At 50.7% G+C, this 26,021-nt stretch overlaps 1 protein-coding gene across 4 annotated transcripts in view; it reads left to right on the top strand.

The window, feature by feature from the left end:
• Positions 1-26,021, top strand: part of ZER1 (zyg-11 related cell cycle regulator) — a 32,209-nt gene that overhangs the window by 3,519 nt on the left and 2,669 nt on the right. Inside the window, exons 2-15 of one of the 4 annotated variants that reach the window (XM_033427037.2) lie at positions 8,318-8,569; positions 11,696-11,846; positions 12,071-12,507; positions 12,820-12,996; positions 14,353-14,467; positions 14,615-14,761; positions 15,093-15,260; positions 18,843-19,058; positions 19,944-19,985; positions 20,152-20,271; positions 20,967-21,082; positions 21,430-21,618; positions 22,716-22,813; positions 24,439-24,541. In XM_033427037.2, coding sequence (XP_033282928.1) covers positions 8,412-8,569; positions 11,696-11,846; positions 12,071-12,507; positions 12,820-12,996; positions 14,353-14,467; positions 14,615-14,761; positions 15,093-15,260; positions 18,843-19,058; positions 19,944-19,985; positions 20,152-20,271; positions 20,967-21,082; positions 21,430-21,618; positions 22,716-22,813; positions 24,439-24,541 — 2,237 coding nt within the window. In that variant the 5' untranslated portion in view covers positions 8,318-8,411. The other 3 variants (XM_004269131.3, XM_049711727.1, XM_049711728.1) reach the window with 3 other exon arrangements.

Below are 26,021 nucleotides of genomic sequence, written 5' to 3'. Positions count from 1 at the left end.
CACCACTGAGTCTCAGCTGCCTCATCTGTAAGTTGTCGATTATAATTCCTGCCTCGTGTAGTTGTTGGGAGAATTAAGTGAGTTGATGCATGTGGAGTACTTAGCAGAGTCCTTGGAATACGGTGCTCAGTATGGCTGTGATCACTGTTTGACTGCCAGCCTGGAACCCAGGTATCTCCAAGGCCCTCTGCCTCCAGGTGGCACCAGTGAGGGGTGATGCGCATTCCCCCCTCATATCTTCCTAATGTAACCCACCCTGCAGATTAGTCTATGCAGGTCAGTGACCCCCCGGGATGCCCTCAGATCCTCAACTGCACCCCTGCCCCCAGGGGGCCCCTGGCACTTGCCTTGGCTCCCTTCACATCAGCCTCCCACCCCCAGTATCTGGCCTGTGATCCACTCCCTCCTGGAAAGCTTCCAGCCTCTGTAAATAGGATATTTGTTTGGGTTTTCCCCCCAGCTCCTGGGTTAATATTTCACAGGGTGGGTGCCGCTCCAAGGCTCAGAGCTTCTGGCTCCCTCAGCCAACAGAGAGGCTGGGGGTCAGGACACTGGTGGGGTCCCGTGCTCCCTCCTCTGGACCTCACATTCTCTTCCCCCTACACTGGATGGACAGAAGACTGGATAGTTTGGTGAGAAGCATGGCTTTGCTTTAGGTTTGGATTGTGTCCCACTCTTGTTACCTGTGTGATTTTATTTATTTATTTATTTTTGGCTCTGTTGGGTCTTCACTGCTGAACGTGGGCTTTCTCTAGTTGCGGCGAGTAAGGGCTACTTTTCGTTGCGGTGTGTAGGCTTCTCATTGCGGTGGCTTCTTTCATTGCGGAGCACGGGCTCTAGGCATGCGGGCTTCAGTAGTTGTGGCACGCAGGCTCAGTAGTTGTGGCTCGTGGGCTCTAGAGCACAGGCTCAGCAGTTGTGGCACACGGGCTTAGTTGCTCCGCGGCACGTGGGATCTTCCCAGACCAGGGCTCGAACCCATGTCTCCTGCATTGGCAGGCGGATTCTTAACAACTGCACCACCAGGGAAGTCCCTAGTTGTGTGATTTTAGACAAGCCTCAGTGTCTTCGTCAGAAAACCGGGTAACAATCTCTATCTCACGGTATTTTAGTGTGATAACTCAGGCAAGAACAAACCTTTATTCTGTTACATGCCAGGCACAGGCCGGGCCCTGAGGATCCAGGAGTGTGGAAGCGGAAAGTGTTCTTGTCCTCCTGGAGCTTGTGGGCTGGGGGAGGGGTCGTTAGACAGATTGTTATATAAATGGTGAATTAGCCGCAAGCACAGGATCCTAGGCAATGTCGTCCATTGGTTAAGTTAGAGACTGTATGAAATAAACCCCTTAAGGAGCTCAGACTGGAAGCAACCAGCTTGGAGGTGGCCGCTACTTGCTCTCCACTGCTCCCCACACCCCAGGATGTCATAGCTCATGGTGGATCCAGGCAAGAGACGGGATGGAGAAAGACACAGGGTCCTTCTTACTGTGTGCTCTTCTGTCATAATCAGAGATCCCTCCATCTCCCGTTGCCAGAATCCCAGATGGCTGGTGCCTGCCACAAGAATGAGAAACCCTAGGGGCTGGGCATGGGGTGGGTAGAGATGGCCACCTCTGGCCGGTGCCAGGCTGTAGCTGGAAGGGGCCCAAGTGGCAGGGTGCTCCGGCCCCCGGGCCTCCAGCCTTGGTGCCAAGACAGATGGCTCCTTCCTCCTCCGGCTCACGCCAGCCCCCTGCAGCGGGGTCAGCACTGCGAAAAGGTGGTTAGCAGATCTGTGCCATCTGCCCGGGTTATCTTTTGGAGGCTTTTGGTGATCTTGGCGGCTGACAAGGTGGTGTTTCTTCCACCTGGGGAGCAGGGTTAGGGCAGAGTGGCTACCTGGGTGACTGAGCTCATCCTGCAGAAAGGGCAAAGCCCCTGGCGGCTCTCTCATCCAGAGTGGTAAGGGTTCCACTGTGGCCACTGGGTGCCCAGCACTGTCCTGGGCATGGTGGGCAGGGGGAATCTGAGAGCGTGCCTTGCCTCCCAGGTTCCCTGCATGTGCTGCAACCCTACAACGTGTCAGACCCACATGGGGTGTGCAGCCCCTCGTTCAGCCAATAGTCGTGGTATTGGGCCCATAGTGCCAGTGTCCCACACCCTCTGCCCTTTCAGCCTGTGAGCATCTTATCCTTCTTCCTGGAACGCCTTTCCCTTCTCTCCCCGCCACCGGAGTGAACTATGACTCATCTTTTGGGTCGCTGCTGAGATGTCACTTCCAAGGACGCCTGCCCTGACTCCCTAGTCCAGGGCAGGTCCCCTGGCACGGGCACCCAGGGTCCCAGGTCCCACCCTCTCCTTCAGAGCACTGGGCCCAGTTCTGTGGCATGGGTTTGTGTGCTTCTTAGGTGGAGATCTGTCTCGCTCCAGAGCCAGTGTGCTCCACGAGGACAAAGACCTTGTCTGGTTTCGCTCACCCGTGGACCTACAGTGCTCAATAGACACTAACCCTGGGCTAAGTACAGGGATGATGTCAGAGGAGAGAGCCCGGTTCCTGCCCTCGTGCAGCTGGCCGTCTGGCAGGGAAACTGGATAATTAAAACAGCATCAGTCCTAAATGTTAGTTGTTATGGTAGGGCCTATGGGGGCACACAGCAAGAGCACCCTGGCGGGTCAGGGAAGGCTTCCTGGAGGAAGTGACACTAAGGCCTGAGGGTGCATAGACATGAGCTGAGTCAAGAGGAGAATTCAAAGGTATTGTGGGCTGGAGTGGTTGGGAGATGCTTCCTGGAAGAGGGACATGAATGTGTTTGGGGGTTTAGGAGCAGTATTTAGAACAGAAAGTGGATGACCAAAGGTCCGAAGGTGACCTTGTGCCTCTGGCCTATTGCCAGTACAACGAAGGAGGCCAGTTCAGCGGGAGTAGGGGGTCGGGGGGTGGTGAGTAGGCTGCAGAGCTGGTCCCACTTCTGGAAGCCCTGAGTGACTGCTTGAAGAGATTGGACTTGGCAGTTTCCAGAAGGGCATGTCTCCCTGCCAGCGGTGCTCCTTCTGGGTCAAGATCTGAAAGTGAGTGCAGGCAAAGGAAGGCCATGCCCAGGGTCCAGGCAGCCTGTTTCTTGTGCTTTTCCTCGAGGGTGTCATGGCACCACTGGGGCAGCTGGCACAGTGGGCCTCGCGGCAGGAGACCCAGGCCTGAGAAGCAAGGGCCTGGAGCTGGGCAGGAACAGACCTTGCTCTAGGGCCCAGGGCAGGTGAGGCAGGAGAAAGGGATGTTGATGATGAAAGCTGCCTCTTAGTGAGCAGTTACTATGTGCCAGGCACCACGCTAAGCCCTTTCTGTATTGTTCCGTGTCCATCTGCACACAGTGTTCTCTATTTTAGAGAAGAAACTGAGGCACAGAGGTGAAGGCACTTGCCCAAGTTCACCGGCTCTTATGCAGCAGGGCTGAGACTTGGAGCTGGGTCGGCCTGGCTCCAGAGCTCTTAGAGCACGGTCACCAGTGAGTGGTGCTGCCGGAATTGAGAGCTGGCCACTGCAAAGGGCACAGCGTTCTGTGGCGCCCACTCGGTTTCCTGAGCATCCTGGAAGACTCACATGTGGACTAGGAGGCTCCAAGAAGCCAGGGGCAAACTGAGCTCCTGCATAACCCTCCACGAGATGAGGTGCACATGCCAGTTTGGACAGAGTAGACCCTCTCTCTGAGCTTGAGTTTCCTCATCTGTAAGGTGGGCTCATAACCACCATTTGTTGTGCACTGAGTCATCTCAAGCTTGAGATGAGGCATTTTCCCAACAGCCCTGTGAAGTGGGGATTATTGTCCCCACTTTCCAGGCGAGGAAACTGAGGTGCAGAGAGGTTAAGTAATAGACCCGTGAATTGTGGAACTGGATTGAAACATAGATCTGTCTAACCTAGAGCCTTCACTTAAAGGGAAAAAAAGCAATAGCTACTGAAGGATAATATAGATAAGGAAAGGACCACAAAGCATGAGCAGACAGTTTGATGAATTTCCACAGATGTAAACACCTGTCCCAGCCCTCCCAGAGGCCCCCCTGTCACTTTCTAATTACTGCCTCCCTGCAAAGGTAATCACCACCCTTACTTCTAACACCATAGATTCATTTTGCCTATTTTTTCCCCTTTCTGATGTAAACTCTCATAGGAAAAAGGTTTGGGACTAATTCCTGACTGTCCTCAGGTCTATAAATGGTGGATTGTTTTCTATCTTGTTCACTCAACTTGAATGTGAAGGTTCAGTTTTCATTCTCTCCTAGCCACTTATTGTAGCTGAGGATGCATAGTCAGTTACATCGTTACTTCGCTGAACCCCGAATTCCTTTTAAACGTGGACCTCTTAGGTGTCCAGGCCATTTTCTTAACTTTTTGTTGAATCGCAGTATACATTTTTAAAAGTGCACACGTCATAATATACAGCTCCCTGAATATTCACAAAGTGCACATGCCTGTATGCCCAGCACTCAGATAAGGGACTAGAAGCTTCTTAGCTCCGAACCAAACCCCCAAAGTAACCACAGTCCTGACTTCTGCCACCACAGATTAGATTTTCCTGTTTTTTTTTATTTTGTTTGTTTGTTTTGCCCTGCCACCGGCATACAGGACCTTAGTTCCTTAACCAGGGATTGAACCCATACCCCCTGCAGTGGAAGCATGCAGTCCTAACCACTGGACCACTGGGAAGTCCCAGATTTTCCTGTTTTTTAACTTAAGGGAGTAAAACATAAATGGGTTCATTCAGTATATGAGTATACACTCTTTTGCGTCTGGCTCCTTTCACTAAACATTGTGAGGTCCATCCAAGCTGTTGTGAGGTGGTGCATTCTCATTGCTGTGTAGTGTTTCCCTGGTGAGTGGACCCTAATGTTCATTCTCATGTCAGTGGACATTTAGGTTCTGTTCTATCAGGAATCGTGCTGCTGTGGACATTTTGTCTGTGTCTTTTTGTGAACATTTATATGCATTGCTGATGGGTGTATATCTGGTAGTGGAGCTGCTGAACACTGAACATATGTGTTTGTTCAGCTTTAGTAGATAGTGTCACACAGTATTCGTTACACTGCCAGTTCACACCAATTCACACTCCCACCAGCAGTGTGGGTAACTTCCCCTCGTTCCATAGCTTCACTATAACACAAGCTGGGTGTTGCCTGTATTACTGTTGTTTCCAATGGAACCTTTCTGGTGGGTGCAAAATGGTATCTCATTATGGTTCTCCTTTCCTTTACGTTTATTGCGCATTTCTTTATCCTTTATGAAACGCCTGTTCAAGTCCTTTGCCTATTTTTTAACTGGATGCTATGTCCTGATCTGTAGAAGTTGTTTATATATTCTGAATACAAGCCTTTTGTTGGATATATTATTGGAAACGTCTTCTAGTTTGTGGCTTGCCTTTTCTCTTTCTTTTTTTTTCCTATTTTTATAAATTTATTTATTTATTTATTTTTGGTTGCGTTGGGTCTTCGTTGCCCAGTTGCGGCAAGCGGGGGCTACTCTTCATTGTGGTGTGCGGGCTTCTCATTGCAGCGGCTTCTCTTGTTGTGGAGCATGGGCTCTAGGTGCATGGGCTTCAGTAGTTGTGGCACGTGGGCTCAGTAGTTGTGGCTCGCGGGCTCTGGAACACAGGCTCAGTAGCTGTGACTCACAGGCTTAGTTGCTCCACGGCATGTGGGATCTTCCCAGACCAGGGCTCGAACCCATGTCCCTTGGACTGGCAGGCGGATTCTTAACCACTGCGCCACCAGGGAGGTCCCTTGCCTTTTCTCTTTCTTAATGGTACCTTTTGATGAAAAGAACATTAAATTTTGAGGCAGTCCAATTTATCAGTTTCTCTGTTTTTTTGTGACCTATTTAAGAAATTATTGACTACTCGAAAATCATAAAGATATACTCCTATGTTTTCTTCTAGAAACCTATCGTTTTACCTTTCACGTATAGGTCTGTGGTCCATGTCAAATTAATTTTTGTGTGTATATGAACGAACATTCTTCACTTCGGTGCATATCAGTTTATCATTTTTCCCTTATGAGTCCTACTTAAGAAATCTTTACCTATCTCAAGGTCATGAAGGTAGTAGGAGACTTCACTTTTTTTTTATTGAGGTATAGTTCATGTACAATATTATATGTTACAGGTGTACAACATACTGATTCACAGTTTTAAAGGTTACACTTCATTTATAGTTACTATAAAATATTGGCTGTATTCCCTATGTTGTACAATATATCCTTATAAACTATTTTATACATGATAGTTTGTACCTGTTACTCCCCTCCCCCTGTCTTGCCCCTTCCCCTTCCCTCTCCCCACTGGTAACCACTAGTTTGTTCTCTATTTCTGTGAGTCTGTTTCCTTTTTGTTATATTCATTAGTTTGTTCTATTTTTTAGATTCCACATGTAAGTGATATCATACAGTATTTGTGTTTCTCTGTCTGATGAGAGCTTACTTTTTTTTTTTTAAATTAATTTATTTGGCTGTGCTGGGTCTGATTTGCAGCACACAGGGTCTTCGTTGCCTCATGTGGGATCTTTAGTTGCAGCATGTGGGATCTAGTTCCCTGACCAGGAATCAAACCCAGGCTCCCAACATTGGGAGCACGGAGTCTTAACCACTGGACCACCAGGGAAGTCCCAAGACCTTACTTTTTTTTTTTAATAAATAAATAAATTTATTTATTTATTTTTGGCTGTGTTGGGTCTTCGTTGCTGTGTACAAACTTTCTTTAGTTGTGGTGAGTGGGGGCTACTCTTCGTTGCCGTGCGCGGGCTTCTCATTGTCATGGCTTTTCGCTGTGGAGCACGGGCTCTAGGCGTGCAGGCTTCAGTAGTTGTGGCTTGCGGGCTCTAGAGCTCAGGCTCAGTAGTTGTAGCGCACGGGCTTAGTTGCTCCGCAGCATGTGGGATCTTCCCAGGCCAGGGCTTGAACCCATGTCCCTTGCATTGGCAGGCAGATTCTTAACCACTGCCCCACCAGGGAAGCCCAAGACCTTACTTTTTTAATAACAGTTTTATTGAGCTGTAATTCCTATGCCATACAGTTCATGTATTTAAAGTAGACAGTTCAGTGGGTTTCGGGGATATTCACAGAGTTGTGCAACCATCACCACAGTCAATTTTAGAACATTTTCTTCCCCCCAAAAAGAAATCCACAGCCATTAGCAGTCACTCCCCATCCCCGCCCCCACACCAACCTCTTAGCCCCAGGCAACCACTAATCTACTTCTGTCTCTGTAGGTTTGCCTGTTCTGGCTAAACATTTCATACAAATGGAATCATAAAATATGTGGCCTTTTGTGACTGGTTTCTTTCACTTAGCATAACGTTTTTCTTTTTTTTGCGGTACGCGGGCCTCTCACCGTTGTGGCCTCTCCCGTTGCGGAGCACTGGCTCTGGACGCGCAGGCTCAGTGGCCATGGCTCACGGGCCCAGCCACTCCGCGGCATGTGGGATCTTCCCGGACCGGGGCACGAACCCGCGTCCCCTGCATCGGCAGGCGGACTCTCAACCACTGCACCACCAGGGAAGCCCTAGCATAACGTTTTTAAGGTGCAGTGTTGTAGCGTGTGTCAGTACTTTTCATTCCTGTTATTGCTAAATAAGGTTCCATTACATGGCTATACCATGTTTTTGTCTATCCGTTTATCAGTTGATGGGCATTTGAATTGTTTCCATTTTGACTATTATGGATAATACCACTATGTACAACTTTTATGTGGAAGTATATTTTCATTGCTCTCGTGAGGAGCCTTCATTCTTAATCATATACAATGAGATTCACTGATGACGTGTCTTTAAAGCCCTGGCACATACTAAGCATTCAAACAGTGACAGCTATATGCAGGTTATACACACACACACACACACACACACACACACACACACACTCACACACACACACAGCAACGGACACCACCCTGACGGTCCAGTGGTTAGGACTCGGTGCTTTCACTGCCGTGGCCCGGGTTCAATCCCTGGTCAGGGAACTAATATCCCACAAGCCGTGTGGTGTGGCCAAAAAAAATCCCCTGTAATCCCCACCCAAGCACTGGGTCCCCAACACACACATCTGCCCACAGACAGTGGGAGGTCATGGAAATGCTCAGACAACGCCCCCTGTTCTTTGCAGGTCAAATCACATGTAGGTGGTAGCACAGCAGGGCAGGGAAGGGAGGAATCAGGAGTCCCGGGCCCTGACCCTGCTAAGCTGCTAGCTTGTATGTACCATCCAGGGGCCTCAGTTTTTCTACTAGAGAATGGACATAGGGCAGCTGGTAGTTCTGGCCCTTATGCATGGCTCACTTAGCTTCTTTCCCGTTCCCCAGGCCGTGGCTCAGCTAATGATCCTGTGAGTGTCAGGGAGTCACCATTGCCCCTGGGGGCCCCTGTCCCAGAGTGGCCTACCTGTCTGCTCCCAGCATGGCGTCAGACACCCCTGAGTCCCTGATGGCCCTCTGCACTGACTTCTGCCTGCGCAACCTGGATGGTACCTTGGGCTACCTGCTGGACAAGGAGACTCTGCGGCTCCATCCAGACATCTTCCTGCCCAGCGAGATCTGTGACCGGCTCGTCAACGAGTGAGCAGGCGTGGGGCTGGGGCAGGGGCCTGAGCCTCAGCATGAGTGTGTGCGAGAGATTGGGAGCATTGTGTGTGCCCCCCGTGGGGATATGCACACACGTGGGTATCTGTGGGTGCAAGAGAACACTGGCCCCTCCATAACCGTAAAGTTGTAATTGTGCATGTTGGTATGTGTGTGGAGGGGGGCGCACGTGAAGGAATGTGTTTGCACACACGTGGGCTTCTGCAGCACAGGGTAGGTTTGAGTGTAAAACTGCAGGTATGCATTACACCTATGAGAGGGTGTAGAAACCTCTCCTATAATATAAATGAAGGAGTTATATGCTGTCCTCTGTGTGTATTTGTGTACGCACACGCGTGTGTGTACACACACGATGCACCTGTGCCTGTGAACACGTGTCTGTGTGTGAACCTGAATACATACATATTTATGCACCAGTGCCGGAATAATGGACCCCTGAGCAGGGATCAGATCATTCAGAAAATCGCTATGTGGCTTCTCCAAGGGACTCCCCACTAATAGAGGCTCCTAGAAGGATGATATACAGGCCTGACTGCTGGAGGTTCGGTCCAGATGCCCAGAGGGAAATTGTTAGACCAGACAGTTGCATATAAAAGTGGGAACCTGTGTGTGACCTGAGAGCCCAACTTGTAAAAACATTCTGAGCATCTAATGTGGGTCAGGCACTATATTGGACACTGCAGAGCAGAGTTGTGTCCATTTTACAGATGAAGGAACTGAGGTCTGGGGAATTGCAGTTACTCGTGTGAAGTTGCCCAGGTAGTGAACAGCCAAGCCAGGGTGGTGTATGACTCCACAGCCTTTTCCACCAGACCAGCATCTGCTGGTATCTCAACAGAGTTTTGCTGAGCGCTTGCTCTGTACCCAGCTGGGAACTCCAAACCCCTCGGCTCAGTCTTCCTGTTGGACAGGGTTCTGGGAAGGGCTGATCAAGGAGTCAGAGCTGGCTTAAAGAAGATGGGGACAGAAGCAAGAAGAACTACAATCCTGCAACCTGTGGAACAAACACCACATTCACACAGAAAGACAGACAAGATGAAAAGGCAGAGGGCTATGTACCAGATGAAGGAACAAGATAAAATCCCAGAAAAACAACTAAAGGAAGTGGAGATAGGCAACCTTCCAGAAAAAGAATTCAGAATAATGGTAGTGAAGATGATCCAGGACCTTGGAAAATCAATAGAGGCAAAGATCGAGAAGATGCAAGAAATGTTTAACAAAGACCTACAAGAATTAAAGAACAAACAAACAGAGATGAACAATACAATAACTGACATGAAAATTACACTAGAAGGAATCAATAGCAGAAAAACAGAGGCAGAAGAACGGATAAGTGACCTGGAAGACAGAATGGTGGAATTCACTGCTGCAGAACAGAATAAAGAAAAAAGAATAAAAAGAAATGAAGCCAGCCTTAGAGACCCCTGGGACAACATTAAACACAACAACATTCACCTTATAGAGGTCCCAGAAGGAGAAGAGAGAGAGAAAGGACCAGAGAAAATATTTGAAGAGATTATAGTTAAAAACTTCCCTCACATGGGAAAAGAAATAATCACCCAAGTCCAGGAAGGGCAGGGAGTCCCATATAGGATAAACACAAGGAGAAACACGTCAAGACACATACTAATCAAATTTACAAAAATTAAAGACTAAGAAAAATTATTGAAAGCAGCAAGGGAAAAACGACAAATAACATACAAGGGTACTCCCATAAGGTTAACAGCTGATTTCTCAGCAGAAACTCTACAAGCCAGAAGGGAGTGGCATGATATACTTAAAGAGATGAAAGTGAAGAAACTACAACCAAGATTACTCTACCAGGCAAGGATCTCATTCAGATTCAATGAAGAAATCAAAAGCTTTACGGACAAGCAAAGGCTAAGAGATTTCAGCCCCACCAAACCAGCTCTACAACAAATGCTAAAAGAACTTCTCTAAGTGGGAAACACAAGAGAATAAAAGGATCTACAAAAACAAACTGAAAACAATTAAGAAAATGGTCATAGGAACATACATATCGATAATCACCTTAAACATGAATGGATTAAATGCTCAAACCAAAAGATACAGGCTTGCTGAATGGATACAAAAACAAGATCCATATACATGCTGTCTACAAGAGACCCCTTCAGACCTACAGACACATACAGACTGAAAGTGAAGGAGTGGAAAAAGATATTCCATGTAAATGGAAATCAAAAGAAAGCTGGAATACTTATATTTATATCAGATAAAATAGGCTTTAAAATAAAGAATGTTACAAGAGACAAGGAAGAACACTACATAATGATCAAGGGATCAATCCAAGAAGAAGATATAACAATTATAAATATATATGCTCCCAACATAGGAGCACCTCAATACATACGGCAACTGCTAACAGCTATAAAAGAGGAAATCGACAGTAACACAGTAATAGTGGGGGACTTTAACACCACACTTACACCAATGGACAGATCATCCAAAATGAAAATAAATAAGGAACAGAAGCTTTAAATGACACAATAGACCAGAAAGATTTAATTGATATTTATAGGACATTCCATCCAAAAAAAGCAGATTACACTTTCTTCTCAAGTGCACACAGAATATTCTCCAGGATAGATCACATCTTGGGTCACAAATCAAGCCTCAGGAAATTTAAGAAAATTGAAATCGTATCAAGCATCTTTTCTGACCACAACGCTATGAGATTAGAAATCAATTACAGGGGAAAAAAAACGTAAAAAACACAAACACATGAAGGCTAAACAATACGTTAAAAAAAAAAAAAAAAAAAAAAAGATGGGGAGTGTGGACGTGTATGTTTGTTATAGAAGCGTCTACAGTTTGGCGGGGAAGAGCTTGGGATTTGCCATTGCTAGAGGCCCCTTTATCACCAGCTGGACTACCTTTGGACTCCTGGGTGCTGGGGCCACCCTTAGTCTCATCTGTAGGGTAGTCCGGATCCAACCAGGTGCTGTGAGGAAGAGGAGGGGAGGAGGTGGAGGTTGCTGCCGGGGTGGCCAGGGAAGGCTTCAGAGGAAGGGGAGGGCTTGTGCTGGGCCTTGAAGGCAGCATGCGGGTCCCTCCCCTGAGCCAGGCTTCCTTCCCTCCCAGGTATGTGGAGCTGGTCAACGCCGCCTGCAACTTTGAGCCGCATGAGAGCTTCTTCAGCCTCTTCTCGGACCCCCGCAGCACCCGCCTCACCCGAATCCACCTCCGCGAGGACCTGGTGCAGGACCAGGACCTGGAAGCCATTCGCAAGCAGGTGAGACCTGGTCACCAGGCACCGGGGATGGCCGGGGGAGGCCACCCTGAGACGGTCAGGCAGAGTTGGGGCAGGACCGGTCACCTGCAGCCCAGGAATCCTGAGGCGCCTCCAGGGCTCTCCCCCTCGTGCAGACCCCTCCCCAAGCCCCACGTGTGGCTCAGGGCCAGGCCTAGGCTGGGGTGTGGGTGCAGAGGTGATAACGGGGCTGTGCCCGCCGCCAGGACCTGGTGGAGCTGTACCTGACCAACTGCGAGAAGCTGTCCGCCAAGAGCCTGCAGACGCTGAGGAGCTTCAGCCACACCCTGGTGTCCCTGAGCCTGTTCGGCTGCGCGAACATCTTCTACGAGGAGGAGAACCCGGGGGGCTGTGAAGACGAGTGCCTCGTCAACCCCACCTGTCAGGTGCTGGTCAAGGACTTCACCTTCGAGGGCTTTAGCCGCCTGCGCTTCCTCAACCTGGGCCGCATGATCGATGGGGTCCCCGTGGAGTCCCTGCTGCGGCCGCTCAACTCGCTGGCCGCCTTGGACCTCTCGGGCATCCAGACGAGCGACGCGGCCTTCCTAACCCAGTGGAAAGACAGCCTGGTGTCCCTTGTGCTCTACAACATGGACCTGTCTGACGACCACATCCGTGTTATTGTCCAGTTGCACAAGCTGCGGTGAGCTGCGAGCCCAGAGCTCGCGGGGTGGGGGTGGGGAGGTGCAGATTGTCAGTCCCAGAAGATTCCTGAGCCCCCGGCCAGGCAGAAGGTGGGGATAGAAGAGACAGTCCTATTCCTTAAACCCACTGTTTTGGTCTGACCGGGGCTGTTAAGGGCACCTGGGTCCCAGCACGTTTTTTCCCAGAACGCCCTGGAGTGGTTGTAACAGGGATGGGCCCTCCCCTGCCATGGACTGAAATAGGAGGGGTCTACGAGGCAGCCCCAGTCTGTGTCCAGCTCCTGACCTGTGCCCCCAACTCCAATCTCCAGACACCTGGACATCTCCCGAGACCGCCTCTCCAGCTACTACAAGTTCAAGCTGACTCGCAAGGTGCTGAGCCTCTTTGTGCAGAAGCTGGGGAACCTGATGTCCCTGGACATCTCTGGCCACATGATCCTGGAGAACTGCAGCATCTCTAAGATGGACGAGGATGCAGGACAGACCAGGTGGGGACCCACCTGCCATGTTTGCTAGCAGGGTATCATTCAACAGGCATTGACCAAGTGCCCCTCTGTCAAGTGCTTGTCCTGGATGCTGGACAGAAAGAAACAAATCAGACCCTCCCGAGTCTGTGTGAGCTACTGGGGACAGACGGGTCATTATTAGGGCTGCACAGGGCTCTGGGGTTGCCCTGAGGGTCAGGAAGGAGGGAGGAGGAGGAATGGCACCCAGGCTGTGCAGAGAGCTCATTCTGAGTTTGCCAAAGGAAGGGTGTTCTAGCAGAGGAGACAGCACGTGCAAAGGCTGGAGGTACTGCATGGGGAGTGACTGGGAGATTACGGCGCTCAGACGGGCCGGAGCTGGTGTGGTGGTATTAAGGTAAGGCCAGCATACCCGCCACTCGTTAGGTGTTACGGCAGACAGGCTGGTCCCCAGGTTTGTTGTTTGGAGGAGAGAGCTGATTCAAACCCATCCAGCTGTCACTGGCCGTAAACCCTCTCCCCGACCGGAATGGAGTGGGGTTTGGTTGATGGGCATGTCCCTTCATGACTGTTGGGGGAACCTAAAGGTGACACATCCTCACTAGAATGGCAGATAGGATTCTCCAAAGATGGCTGCAACAGTATCTCCTATCCCACGTGTTCTCTACAGTGTGACCTTGTCATCCTCCCATCAAGAGGTGGGGTCTATGTCCGTCCCCTGCCTTTAAAAAAAAAAAAAAAGGGACTTCTCTGCTTCCCTGGTGGCACAGTGGATAAGAATCCTCCTGCCAGTGCAGGGGACACGGGTTCGAACCCTGGTCCGTGAAGACCCCATGTGCTGCGGAGCAACTAAGCCCGTGCGCCACAACTGCTGGGCCTGCGCTCTAGAGTCCGCGTGCCACTACAACTGAGCCTGCATGCCACAACTACTGAGCCCGTGTGCCACAACTACTGAGCCCGTGTGCCGCAACTACTGAGCCCGGGTGTCACAACTACTGAGCCTGCGTGCCGCAATTACTGAGCCCGCGTGCCACAACTACTGAGCCCACGTGCCGCAACTACTGAGCCCGCGTGCCACAACTACTGAAGCCCACATGCCTGGAGCCCGTGCTCCACAACAGGAGAAGCCACCCCAGTGAGAAGCCCATGCACCGCAACAAAGAGTAACCCCTGCTCGCCACAACTGGAGAAAGCCTGTGCTCAGCAACAAAGACCCAACACAGCCAAAAAAAAATCAAAAACAAAATAGACAAGACTGGAGGGCCTAGCAGAGGGCCCCAAGGAAACGCCTCGCCACCCCCCAGGGAGAGGCCCTTGTTTGTGCTGACCCAGGGCAGCCCCGGGCCCCAGGCCACTCACCCCAACACCCTCTTCCCTCAGCATCGAGCCTTCCAAGAGCAGCATCATGCCGTTCCGGGCTCTGAAGAGGCCACTGCAGTTCCTTGGGCTCTTCGAGACCTCCCTGTGCCGCCTCACGCACATTCCGGCCTACAAAGTGAGAGGGGGAGGGGGAGGGGAGGACCAGGGTGCCCCCGGAGAAGGGAAGGAGGGGTCTGCCCTGGGCCTAGAGATGGCGGCACTGGGATCGGGCATCCCAGTGCTTGGCCTCTTCTGGGATGTTCTGATCATGCTCCATCTCCAGGTGAGTGGTGACAAAAATGAGGAACAGGTGCTGAATGCCATCGAGGCCTACACGGAGCACAGGCCGGAGATCACCTCACGGGCCATCAACCTGCTTTTCGACATCGCACGCATTGAACGCTGCAACCAGCTTCTGCGGGCCCTGAAGGTCAGTCCCGACCCTGGGGGCCCTCGGGCTCCGGTCCATTCCCACCACTCCCTCCTCTACACCCCTCCTCTTCCCCAGGACACCAGCTGTGCCGCCTCCCAAACCCCAGCCCCGCCTCGCGGTGCCTAACTTGCCCCAGCACTGGCCTCGTCCCAGGACCGTGGCCTGCCCCAGTTTCTGCTCCCCAACCCCTACTTCTGCCCTCAGGCAGCAGGATCAGGCTGAGCCCTGCCCCAGAGGACCATCCAAGCCCCTCTCACAGCCCCAGGCCTGTCCCCGCGCAACTTGGACAGGCCTGGCCAACCCCGGCCCATACTCTGTGTTCATACAGCTGGTCATCACGGCCCTCAAGTGCCACAAGTATGACAAGAACATTCAAGTGACGGGCAGCGCTGCCCTCTTCTACCTGACCAATTCCGAGTATCGCTCAGAGCAGAGCATCAAGCTGCGCCGGCAGGTCATCCAGGTGGTGCTGAATGGCATGGAATCCTACCAGGAGGTGACGGTGAGCCCCCACCCGCTGCCTGCTCTGACCCAGACATCCCACTTCCTGCTCACCCTGTGTGCCCCAGCCTCGCCAGCAGGCTCGCAGAGCCCTCCCGGTGCCATGCTTGCTCTCGCCCTTTCTCTCCTGGCTCTGTACCGCCCCCCCCAACCCCCCTTTCCCGCGGCATCGCTGCCAGACTCTGGGACCTGGCATTCAGGGCCCTGGGACCTGGCCCCACCCGGCCAGTCCATCGCCCACTGCCAACCTCCCCCAGGGGCCCTGTCCTCCTGACTCTGGGCCTTTGCTCGTGCTAACTCCTTAGCCTGCCCAGTGACACTCTGCTGAGGTGGGTATTTTTTTCAATAACTGCTTTTATTATAAAAGTAATCAAAATTTTTACTGGAGAAAAATTACAGGTATAAAAGAAAAAAACAACAACAACCCGTAATCCCAGCACACAGAGAGCCAAGACTAACGATGGATATCTACTGTTCTGGCTTTTAGTCTGTGCATATTTATTTAGTAAATGGGACCATTCTGTGTGTACTGTTGTATAACCTGGATTTTCATTTCAACAGCGTCTTGTAAATGTGAACATCTCCCATATCAACGAAACATTTTACAACAAAATTTTAAAAGCATTGTTTCTTTTCTGATTACAAAAGTGAGATACCTAATGCTTAGAAAACAAATTCAAGTAATAGAAAATGCACTAACTAGAAAGTGAAAGTTCCAATCCCAGCTCTCCTCCCCCCGGGGCAGCTGGTTTGAACAAGTCAGCTTCGTAATTGTTGGTGTCGGCATAGTGTGAAGTGTTCTCATTCAAGGAGAGGCTGCCCTGGTGCTGACTCTGTGCTGGGGCTCAGAGGCAGTGGTCAAGCCCCATCCCCGAGGGGCAGCAGGACGGGGCTCCCCCGAATACACGGGCTGCACTTACTGAGTCAGCCCCACGGTTGAACATTTAGGTTGCTTTTCATGTTTTGCTATTTCAAATAAGGCTTTGCTGAATACAAGTAATTGATGCTCCTCACGAGACACGTCTAAAAAGGAGAATGGCTGGAGCAGTGGGTTTGTGTATTTTTAAAGCATTTGGTACGTGTTCTTGCATTGTCCTCCAGAAAGGCTCTGGTGGGGATATAGTCTCTGCAGGGATGAGAAGGCCCCCTTTCCCACTGCCTGCCAACTCCAGACCTTAGAGCAACAGTTCTTCCTGCATTGAGATTGATTTTATAATCAGGTAAAAGGCTTGTCTTTTTTTTTTTTTTTTAACGAGAAAAGAATGCTAGCTGAAGACTCGCAAATTCATAAACTCTTTCAAAGAAATAGAAATTCAAGTAACAAGATAATCACTTTTTAAAATTTATTTATTTAGTTAGTTATTTTTGGCTGTGTTGGGTCTTCGTTTCTGTGCAAGGGCTTTCTCTAGTTGTGGCAAGCGGGGGCCACTCTTCATCGCGGTGCGCGGGCCTCTCACTGTCATGGCCTCTCTTGTTGCGGAGCACAGGCTCCAGACGCACAGGCTCCAGACGCGCAGGCTCAGTAGTTGTGGCTCAAGGGCCTAGTTGCTCCGCAGCATGTGGGATCCTCCCAGACCAGGGCCCGAACCCATGTCCCCTGCATTGGCAGGCAGATTCTCAACCACTGCGCCACCAGGGAAGCCCGATAATCACTTTTTGACTCGAGAGATTGAAGATGTCCGTTGACAAAGGTCAGGGGAAGAACACACTCGCACTTTCCACTGGTGAGGTGTGACCTGAACAACCTCTTCACAGGGCAACTTGCAGAACCTGCCAAAACTGTGAATGCATTTATCTTTTGGCGTAAATTCCACAGTTAGAAATGTTCTTAGAGGAAAAAGATACATGTACATCCTCCCTTTTTGATTAAATAAGAAGTCAGAGGCAACCAAAATGTTTTAGCAATAGGTGCCTGGACCTGAAAGATTAACGTAAGATCTGCCCACATCATGGGATGTGATGGTAAATCTGTACATCCTAACATGGAAAGATGGATGGCCCTGCATGTTGATAAGTGAAGAGAAGTTTTGGACCAATATGGATAAAACCTTCTTTCGCCTCTCCCCTCCCCCAAGTATACATTTGTATTTCCATGGTAGAAAAATCTAGAAGGTTGTGCATCAAACTTTTTTTTCTTTTAATATTTTTGGCTGCGTTGGGTCTTCATTGCTGTGCGCAGGCTTTCTCTAGTTGTGGCAAGCAGGGGCTACTCTTTGTTGTGGTACGTGGGCTTCTCATTGCGGTGGCTTCTCTTGCTGCGGGACACGGGTTCTAGGTGTGCGGGCTTCAGTAGTTGTGGCACGTGGGCTCAGCAGTTGTGGCTTGCGGGCTCCAGAGCACAGGCTCAGTAGTCGTGGCGCACAGGCTTAGTTGCTCCGCAGCATGTGGGATCTTCCTGGACCAGGGCTCGAACCCGTGTCCCCTACATTGGCAGGCGGATCCTTAACCACTGCGCCACCAGGGAAGTCCTGCATCAAACTTTTAACGGCAATTACTTCTGAAGAATTAAGTGGGGGACTTTATAACTTTGTACTCAGATAGTATTTTTTGAAATTTTTATAGTAAGTATTGCTTTTATGATTTAAAATAATTTTTTTTCTCAAATTATGAAATATATGTATATTGTGGGGGAGAAAAAGGACAGAGTTAACAAGGGTTAACAAGTTAATTAGAGGATTAGGATATCCTCTAATTTATATAAGTAATGAAGTCTGGTGAACTTCCAGTATCTATTGAGAAAGCATGGAAGGAAATTATGAGGAAAATGCACTGAGAATACTGTAAAATAAAGAAAGAAAGAAACCCACAGACAGCACAAAGAGTAATTGAGGATGTGGAGTGACTGGAACTTTTCTGTGCTTCTGGTGGGAGTATAAACTGGTACAGCCACCTTGGAAACAGTCTGGTGTTACCTGGTAAAGCTGAAGACGTGCACACCTTGTGACCTAGAAACTCCACCCTGCGCGTGGGTGCCCTAGAGGAGCCCACACACATGGACACCAGGATGCACGTACAGGACATTGTTTGAAGTAGCCAGACACTGAAGTCTACCCGAACGTCCGCTAGCAGTGGACTGCATAAATAAATTAGAATTCTATACTGCAAATGAAAAAAAATGCATTTCAGCTACTTATAACAAGATGGTTGATCTTGCAAACCTGTGGTTGAACAAAAAGCCACAAGATGCTAGAGAATCTTTCAAGTGAAAGGCAGGGATGGGGCTCTCTCGTGGGGAGAGGGGCTTATGACCAGGAAGGGACATATGGGGACTTCTGGGTGCTGGCAATGTTGTTTCTTGACCCAAATGGTGTTTACATGGTTGTTGAAAAGCTTGTTTGCTTTATAATTATTTGCAAAACTATACATTTGTGTTTTATGCACTCTTCTGTATATTACAGTTCACGTTTTTAAAAAATATTAAAAAAAAAAAAAAAAAAAAGCCTCGTAGTCTCCTCTTCCAGGCAGCCTTCGTGGACCGCCACAGCTCTGGATGATCTCACACCTCTAGGGAGCCCCTCAAGTCCAGCTCCCAAGGCTGACCCTGACTGTGCTCCGCTTGTCTCCTGGCCCCGCCCAGGTCCAGCGGAACTGCTGCCTGACCCTCTGCAACTTCAGCATCCCTGAGGAGCTGGAGTTCCAGTACCGCCGAGTCAACGAGCTCTTGCTCAGCATCCTCAACCCCACGCGGCAGGACGAGTCGATCCAGCGCATCGCCGTGCACCTGTGCAACGCCCTGGTCTGCCAGGTGGACAACGACCACAAGGAGGCCGTGGGCAAGATGGGCTTTGTTGTGGTGCGTGCGCGCGCGGCGGGGGCTGCGTCTCCCTCCCTCCTCCACAGCCCCACTGCCCAAAGGGAGGATTTGGGCCGGACCAAAGGAAGAATTTCCTGGGACTTCCCTGGCGGTCCAGCGGTTAAGACTCTGAGCTTCCAATACAGGGGCTGCGGGTTCGATCCCTGGTCTGGGGAGCTAAGATCCCATGTGCCGCGTGGAACAGCCGCCCCCCCCAAAAAAAACAGCTACTTCCAAAGGAAGAATTTCCTAACGGTGAAATTTGCTGATGACCTGTAGATTTCCTCCACCTAGAGAACACTCTGTCATCCTCTCCCAGCCCCTCCACTCTCCTGTTGGGTCCCACTGTACAAGTCACTCCTGCCTCCTCAGACCAAGTGCCCCTCTTATGTTTTCCCAACTGGGATTAAATAAATATCTGAGGGCCTATCTGTTTAACATCAGCCTCCCCACTGGCTGTGAGCTCCGTAGGGAGAGACGCCGTGCTTGTTCCTTCCATCATCCCGTCCCCGGCACTTCCTAGCACAGGGCCTGGTGCATAGTGGGGAGTTAATAAATATTTGCTGAAGAAAGGAAGGCACATCTAGTCTCCTCCTTTCAGTTATCACTGGGGAGGCTGAAACCCACAGAGGAGGAGGGCCGTGCCCACAGCCACGTGGGGTCAGGCTCGAGCCAGGACTAGCACCCAGGCGTCCTGATGCCAAGTATCAGGTCCGTGGGTGGTACTTCTCCCAACAGCCTCCCAAATAGAGAGGCAGATTTGGTCTCGTCGGGATGTATTAACAGGAATAGAATTGCTGACTCTTCCCTCCCTCTTGGTTCTTGGGGGACATGGTAGCTCTTGAAGCCCTGGCCCCCCTGGCAAGTTCTCTTCTCTGCCCACAGACCATGCTGAAGCTGATTCAGAAGAAGCTGCTGGACAAGATAGTAAGTTGAGTCTTCATGGAGCCACCCTGCCCCTCCCCTAGCCTGAGAAGGGACTGGCTTGCCCCTGGGGGGGTGTCCACATTGTGTCAGGGGACCCTGTCACCGGGTGCCAGGAGCCTGGGGGCCCATCCAGGTGAACCTGTGCTGAGCCGTCTCCCCGCTGCAGTGCGACCAGGTGATGGAGTTCTCCTGGAGCGCCCTGTGGAACATCACGGATGAGACCCCCGACAACTGCGAGATGTTCCTTAACTTCAACGGCATGAAGCTCTTCCTGGACTGCCTGAAGGTAGCGCCCTCTCCAGAAGCCTCCTTACTCCCACTTGGCCGCTCTTCTGTCCCCATGTCCCCCAGCAACCCCTCTCCCCATGGTTCCCATGGACGGGCAGTGGGGGTCAACTCACAGGCCCGCCAGCCCAGGATTTGCTGCCAACAGGAAGGAGCTCCAGAGGTCTTCCCTGACCCAGACGACCTGGCTGGGCGCCCCCTTAGAGCCCTCCCTCCAAGGGAGAACTCAGACCCGTCCTTCTCAGCACGATTTCTCAGACTCTCCAGGTCTGGCTGGGGTCCACTGAGGTATCAGCCAGACAGAATTCTGTCCAGTAGGATGGTCTCTTCATCCTAAAACTCATTCTTGATTGTCTTGCTCTAGTTTCCAAAAGGATTCCCTTAGACTAATATTTTGAGCTTTGGTAAATAGAATCATGTTTGTCCCATTCATAATTTTATAGGTCAGATCTCCACTCAGCCTTTGATTTTGTGGCAGGGAGCTCTACCACTTTAATCCCTTGTAGTGTGTACCCAGCACTGTCCTAGGTGTACCGGAAGGTAGGAGAGCAGCAGATTGCACCCGCCCCCCCCACCCCCGCTTTGTCTATCTAGTTGAAATGGCCAGACAGATGCTCATAAAGCTTCTAGGTTACCAGTATCAGATACTAATTAAGTACTCATTGATATGACCCCCAATGGCTCTCATTTTGCCAGGAGTTCCCAGAGAAGCAGGAGCTGCATCGGAATATGCTAGGACTCTTGGGGAATGTGGCAGAGGTGAAGGAGCTACGGCCCCAGCTAATGACTTCCCAATTCATCAGTGTCTTCAGGTTGGTACTTCTCTTCTTTTCCTTTTTGCCTTGGCTGCCAGGATGCTCAGAGCTCTAGTCAGTGCTCAGTTCCAGTAACTGCTGTTAGCCTAGATTTCTGTTAGGAATGCCGCCTTCACTCTATGATGCAGTTGCTTATTCTTTCAACCCTCCATAAATGGTCCTGTTGTAGCTGTATCTTACCTTAAGCGACCTTATATACCCTTTAGAAGTCATCTGGGTACAAATGATAAGTGATAAAGAAATCAATAGTACCTCTGGTATCTGGTCTTTTAGTTGGGGTCCAGCAGCTGGTATCTGAAGAGGGACTTGGGGATCAGGACTCCATTCTTCTCTCTTCTTGGCAGCAACCTGCTGGAGAGCAAGGCTGATGGGATTGAGGTTTCCTACAATGCCTGTGGCGTCCTCTCCCACATCATGTTTGATGGCCCTGAGGCCTGGGGCATCTGTGAACCCCAGCGGGAGGAGGTAGAGGAGCGCATGTGGGCAGCCATCCAGAGCTGGGACATCAACTCACGGAGAAATATCAATTACAGGTGCGGAGTGGGGAGGCATGGGACGTGGACGTGGGGTAAGTGCTAGGACAGGATGCTCCTTCCCAACAAGGTCTGGTGCGAGCTACTTGCCCTCCTCCTAGTCCTGTGTCAGGCGTTACTAACCGAGGTGTAGTCCACGTAGAGCACAGCATGTAAATGCGCACATCTCACCTCTACAGTTTGGTGCCTGTTTCCTCACGTCGACACCTGTGTGTACCCAAAGCCTGTCGTTTACAAACATTTGATACCTATCCAGTTGTGAAAAAAAAAAGGAGAAAATACAGACACGCAGCAGGAAACAAAACGGAAACCATTCATTCCCTAAAAGAGCATCTCCCCCCTAACATTCTGGCGTCTCCCTTTCCAGCAGTTTTCTATGCACAGATTTAATTACCTCCAGTCCAGCTGGCATCAAGTCTTACTATCTCGTGTGTGAATTTCCAGCCGCAGCTATGCGTCTCCCTCATCGTTTTATGACTGAGTCACTTTCTGTGTGCACCTGGGCCATCTTGTATTGATGGACATTGAAGTTGAAAACCCGTGTTGGGAGGAACAGGCTCATGCTCGTGGCTTTGCCGACACTCCAATTACTGTCATTTCAGAGGAGAGCTGAAGTGGAATCGCTGGCCCGGGGAGGGGGTGGAGGTTGCACATACATTTTTCAGGCTTTTGGACCATGACTCCAGATGATGCGTAGTAGAAGGCCATTATGGGAAGTGCAGTCAATCTCTTCTGCTTCCCAGGGTCCTTTGTCCCCCACCTCCCAGGGTGCTCATGACCTCTCTCACCAGGGCGCTCTCTTTGTGGAGCCTGAAGGGCCGGGTGCCCCCCGTCCCCTCCATCCTACTGGCCTGCTCATCATTTGTCCACGGGACCCTTCAGTGAGGACAAACCCCCAACAAGAGACAATGCACCTCCCCCCACAATGCCCGGCATCAAAAGTGACCTTGAGGGAGTTCCCTGGTGGCCTAGTGGTTAGGATTCCAGGCTTTCACTGCCATGTCCTGGCTTCATTCCCTGGTCAGGAAACCGAGATCCCTCAAGCCGCACGGAGTGGCCAAAAAAAAAAAAAGTGACCTCGATTTTTCTTCCTATAGGTCATTTGAGCCAATTCTTCGCCTCCTTCCCCAGGGCATCTCACCTGTCAGCCAGCATTGGGCCACCTGGGCCCTGTACAACCTGGTGTCTGTCTACCGTGAGTACCCACTAACCCTTTGTTCACTCATCGGCTGAAAGCAGACTTGCCCTCAGGGAGGTGATAATCCGGGTGGAAGTACTATGAGAGCTGGTGTCAGTGTCTGCGTCTCAGCACCCAGCCCTCCGCTTTCTGGCATTGGTGGGACACCCAGCATAATGGCTGGCCCCTGCCTCATCGGCAGAAGCAGGCCTGGCAGATGAGCCGGCCCATCCAGAGATCCCAGACAGCTTTCTTAATGTTTCCTGCTTCCATACAAGTGAATAGTCAAAAATCTCCATGCCTTCTGTAAGGCAGGGTAAGACCAACCCAAACCCAGAACTAACCCCCGAGGAAACAGACGTCCGAGAGAACAGGAGAGAACTTGAAAACAGGTCTCACTCATTTCCTCGGAGAGACTCCCACCCCCTCTTAGAAGAGCCTGAACTGTCCTCTGCTCAGTGGCTTTGGGGGAGAGGAAAAAGAGGGTGCAGCACCAAGAGACTTTGATTGCAGACCAGGTTTGACCCCTAGTTCTCTCCTTTACTGGTTATGTGATCTCATGCAGGTTATTTAACCTCTCTGGGCCTCAGTTTTCTCCTCTGTAAAATGGGGATAATAACACTTACCTCATAAGGTTGATGTGAAAAGAGAACCAGCAGAAAGTGCTGAGCCCTGGTGCCTGGATACTGCTCAGTCCTGCTACTGGCAGCGTGAATAAGAGTGCAGGCCTTGGGGGAAGACTGCCTGTGTTACTTTGAGCAGGTTTCTCAACCTCTCCATGCCTCATTTGCCTCATCTTTAAAATGGGGTAGTAATAGTACTTTCCGCATAGGATTGCTATGAAGTAAGACATGTAAAGTGTTTGGAAGAGTGCTTTGGCACATCCCAGCTGTTCAGTAAGCATTTGCCAATTTTCTATTATTCCTTGAGGTTAGTCTTACTAAAAAGTAGCACCTTACCTCAAAGAGGCAGTGTAGCACAGAGGAAGAGCCCTGAGCCCGGACTCCCTCAGACAAGCCTCTAGAGTGACTTTGAGTGGATTACTTCATCTCTCTGAAACTCAGCTCTTTCATCATTAAATGGAGATGATAAAAATAGCTCCTACGACATAGAGCTGCTGGAGGGCCATTGACATGCCCGTGTTCTCCGTGGAGCGTATAGCCCTGGATACCGAGCCCTAGAATGTTCTCTGTTGGAGTGAGCCATGAAGCCACCCAATAGGTAGCCCTGGTGGTTCCATCCTGGCTGGAAATATTTTGTTAAAAGTACAAATAAACAGGTTCCTGGATCTGTTGAATCAGGATAGCCAAGGGCAGTGCTTAGGAAGCTCTATTTTTACAAAAACTTCTGAGTAGAAGGTGCTGGTTTGGGTGACATTTGGCGGGGGGAAATGCCACAGTGAGGCAAAGAAGGGAAGAGCCTTTTCCAAGGGGTTCACCCCTTGCTTCCCCCAGGTGGCCTCAGAACTTGGGCCCCAGGGCTGGGCAAACATGGCTCCTGGCCGGTTGCAGCAGTGCCCTCACTCAGGGCCGAGTCTTCATCCCGCCTTCTGGGAGGGCAGTTCTTGCAGCAAGGGTGGGTTTCTGAGCAACAGGCTGATAGAAATCCCACCCTGATCACCTGCTGTCTGTCCCTATCCATAGCGGACAAGTACTGCCCCCTGCTGATCAAAGAAGGTGGAATGCCCCTCCTGAGGGACATGATCAAGATGGCAACCGCGCGGCAAGAGACCAAGGAAATGGCCCGGTGAGAGACTGGCAGTGTTTCTGCTTGGAGCCTAGACTTGGGGGAGCGAGGGACACAGCCAAGCCCTCTCGTGGTTAGGAATGGCTGAAATTCCCAGGGGCAACTCAGAGCTGAGTGAGGAGGTGGACAGCATACTGACGTCCAGCTGGGGCCTCCCTGAGTGTCATTTTGGCCACAGTGCGGCCGGAAACTGGATGACCAAGCTCTGAGCGGAGCGTCATTGCCCTCATCTGTAAGCTTTATTTTCTTACGTCCTCTCATCCCTGGGCATTAGCAAGTCAGGTCAGAACTTGTCATTATTTTTGGCCAAAGACATTCCAACTAAAGAGAGGACACAGTATGGTAAAATACATAGGGATCAGGCAGAATGCAAATGAGTTTCTGAATGTGAAGGTCCCGGACACGGCAGGGCCATCAAGGCCTTCCTCTGCTGTGTCGTTTTTCACTACCGGGTCTAAAATATCATCTACCGGGATCTCACACCCATCAGTGCACAAGAGAGACCCTCAGAGATGCTACGTGTCGCAATCAGCAGTAACAACCTTGCTTTCCCCAGGATGCATTCTAGAAGAGAACAGAGTTAAGTTTACCCCAGTTCTAAACACAGCGCAGAATAAAGAGTATCGTGGGGGAGGGGCCTGGAGCTCAGAGGCTCCCCAGACAACTACTCACTGGCTGTTTCTGCAGTTACTGTCGGCAAAAGGCACTGCTTGGGCTTCCCTGGTTGCGCAGTGGTTGAGAGTCCGCCTGCCGATACAGGGGACACGGGTTCGTGCCCCGGTCCGGGAGGATCCCACATGCCGCGGAGCGGCTGGGCCTGTGAGCCATGGCCGCTGAGCCTGCGCTTCTGGAGCCTGTGCTCCGCAACGGGAGAGGCCACAACAGCGAGAGGCCCACGTACCGCCAAAAAAAAAAAAAAAAAAGGCACTGCTTAAACGCTATTTTTGTTTTTAATTTATTTATTTTTGGCTATGTTGGGTCCTTGTTGCTGCGCGCAGGCTTTCTCTAGTTGTGGCGAGCGGGGGCTACTCTTCGTTGCGGTGTGCGGACTTCTCATTGCAGTGGCTTCTCTTGTTGCGGAGCATGGGCTCTAGGCATGCGGGCTTCAGTAGTTGTGGCTCGCAGGCTCAGTAGTTGTGGCTCGTGGGCTCTAGAGCGCAGCCTCAGTAGTTGTGGCGCACGGGCTTAGTTGCTCTGCGGCATGTAGGATCTTCCCGGATTGGGGCTCGAACCTGTGTCCCCTGCATTGGCAGGCGGATTCCTAACCACTGCACCACCAGGGAAGCCCACTGCTTAAACATTTAATTGACAGATTGGTCTGAGTTTGAGAATGGTAAAATGAGTGGTTCTCCAACTTAATCTCCCTAAAGAATCACCTAAAAAGATTGTTAAAAACATTCAGTCCCACCCTAGATTTTCTTTTCCGGTGGGCCTGGGAATGTGCATTGTCAACAGGGCTCCCAGGAGGTTTGAGAAGCAC

The sequence above is a fragment of the Orcinus orca genome, chromosome 6, assembly GCF_937001465.1.
Source record: "Orcinus orca chromosome 6, mOrcOrc1.1, whole genome shotgun sequence".
Taxonomy (NCBI): domain Eukaryota; kingdom Metazoa; phylum Chordata; class Mammalia; order Artiodactyla; family Delphinidae; genus Orcinus; species Orcinus orca.
The sequence above is the reverse complement of the archived record's forward strand: the minus strand, read 5'-3'. Positions and strand labels throughout refer to the sequence as shown.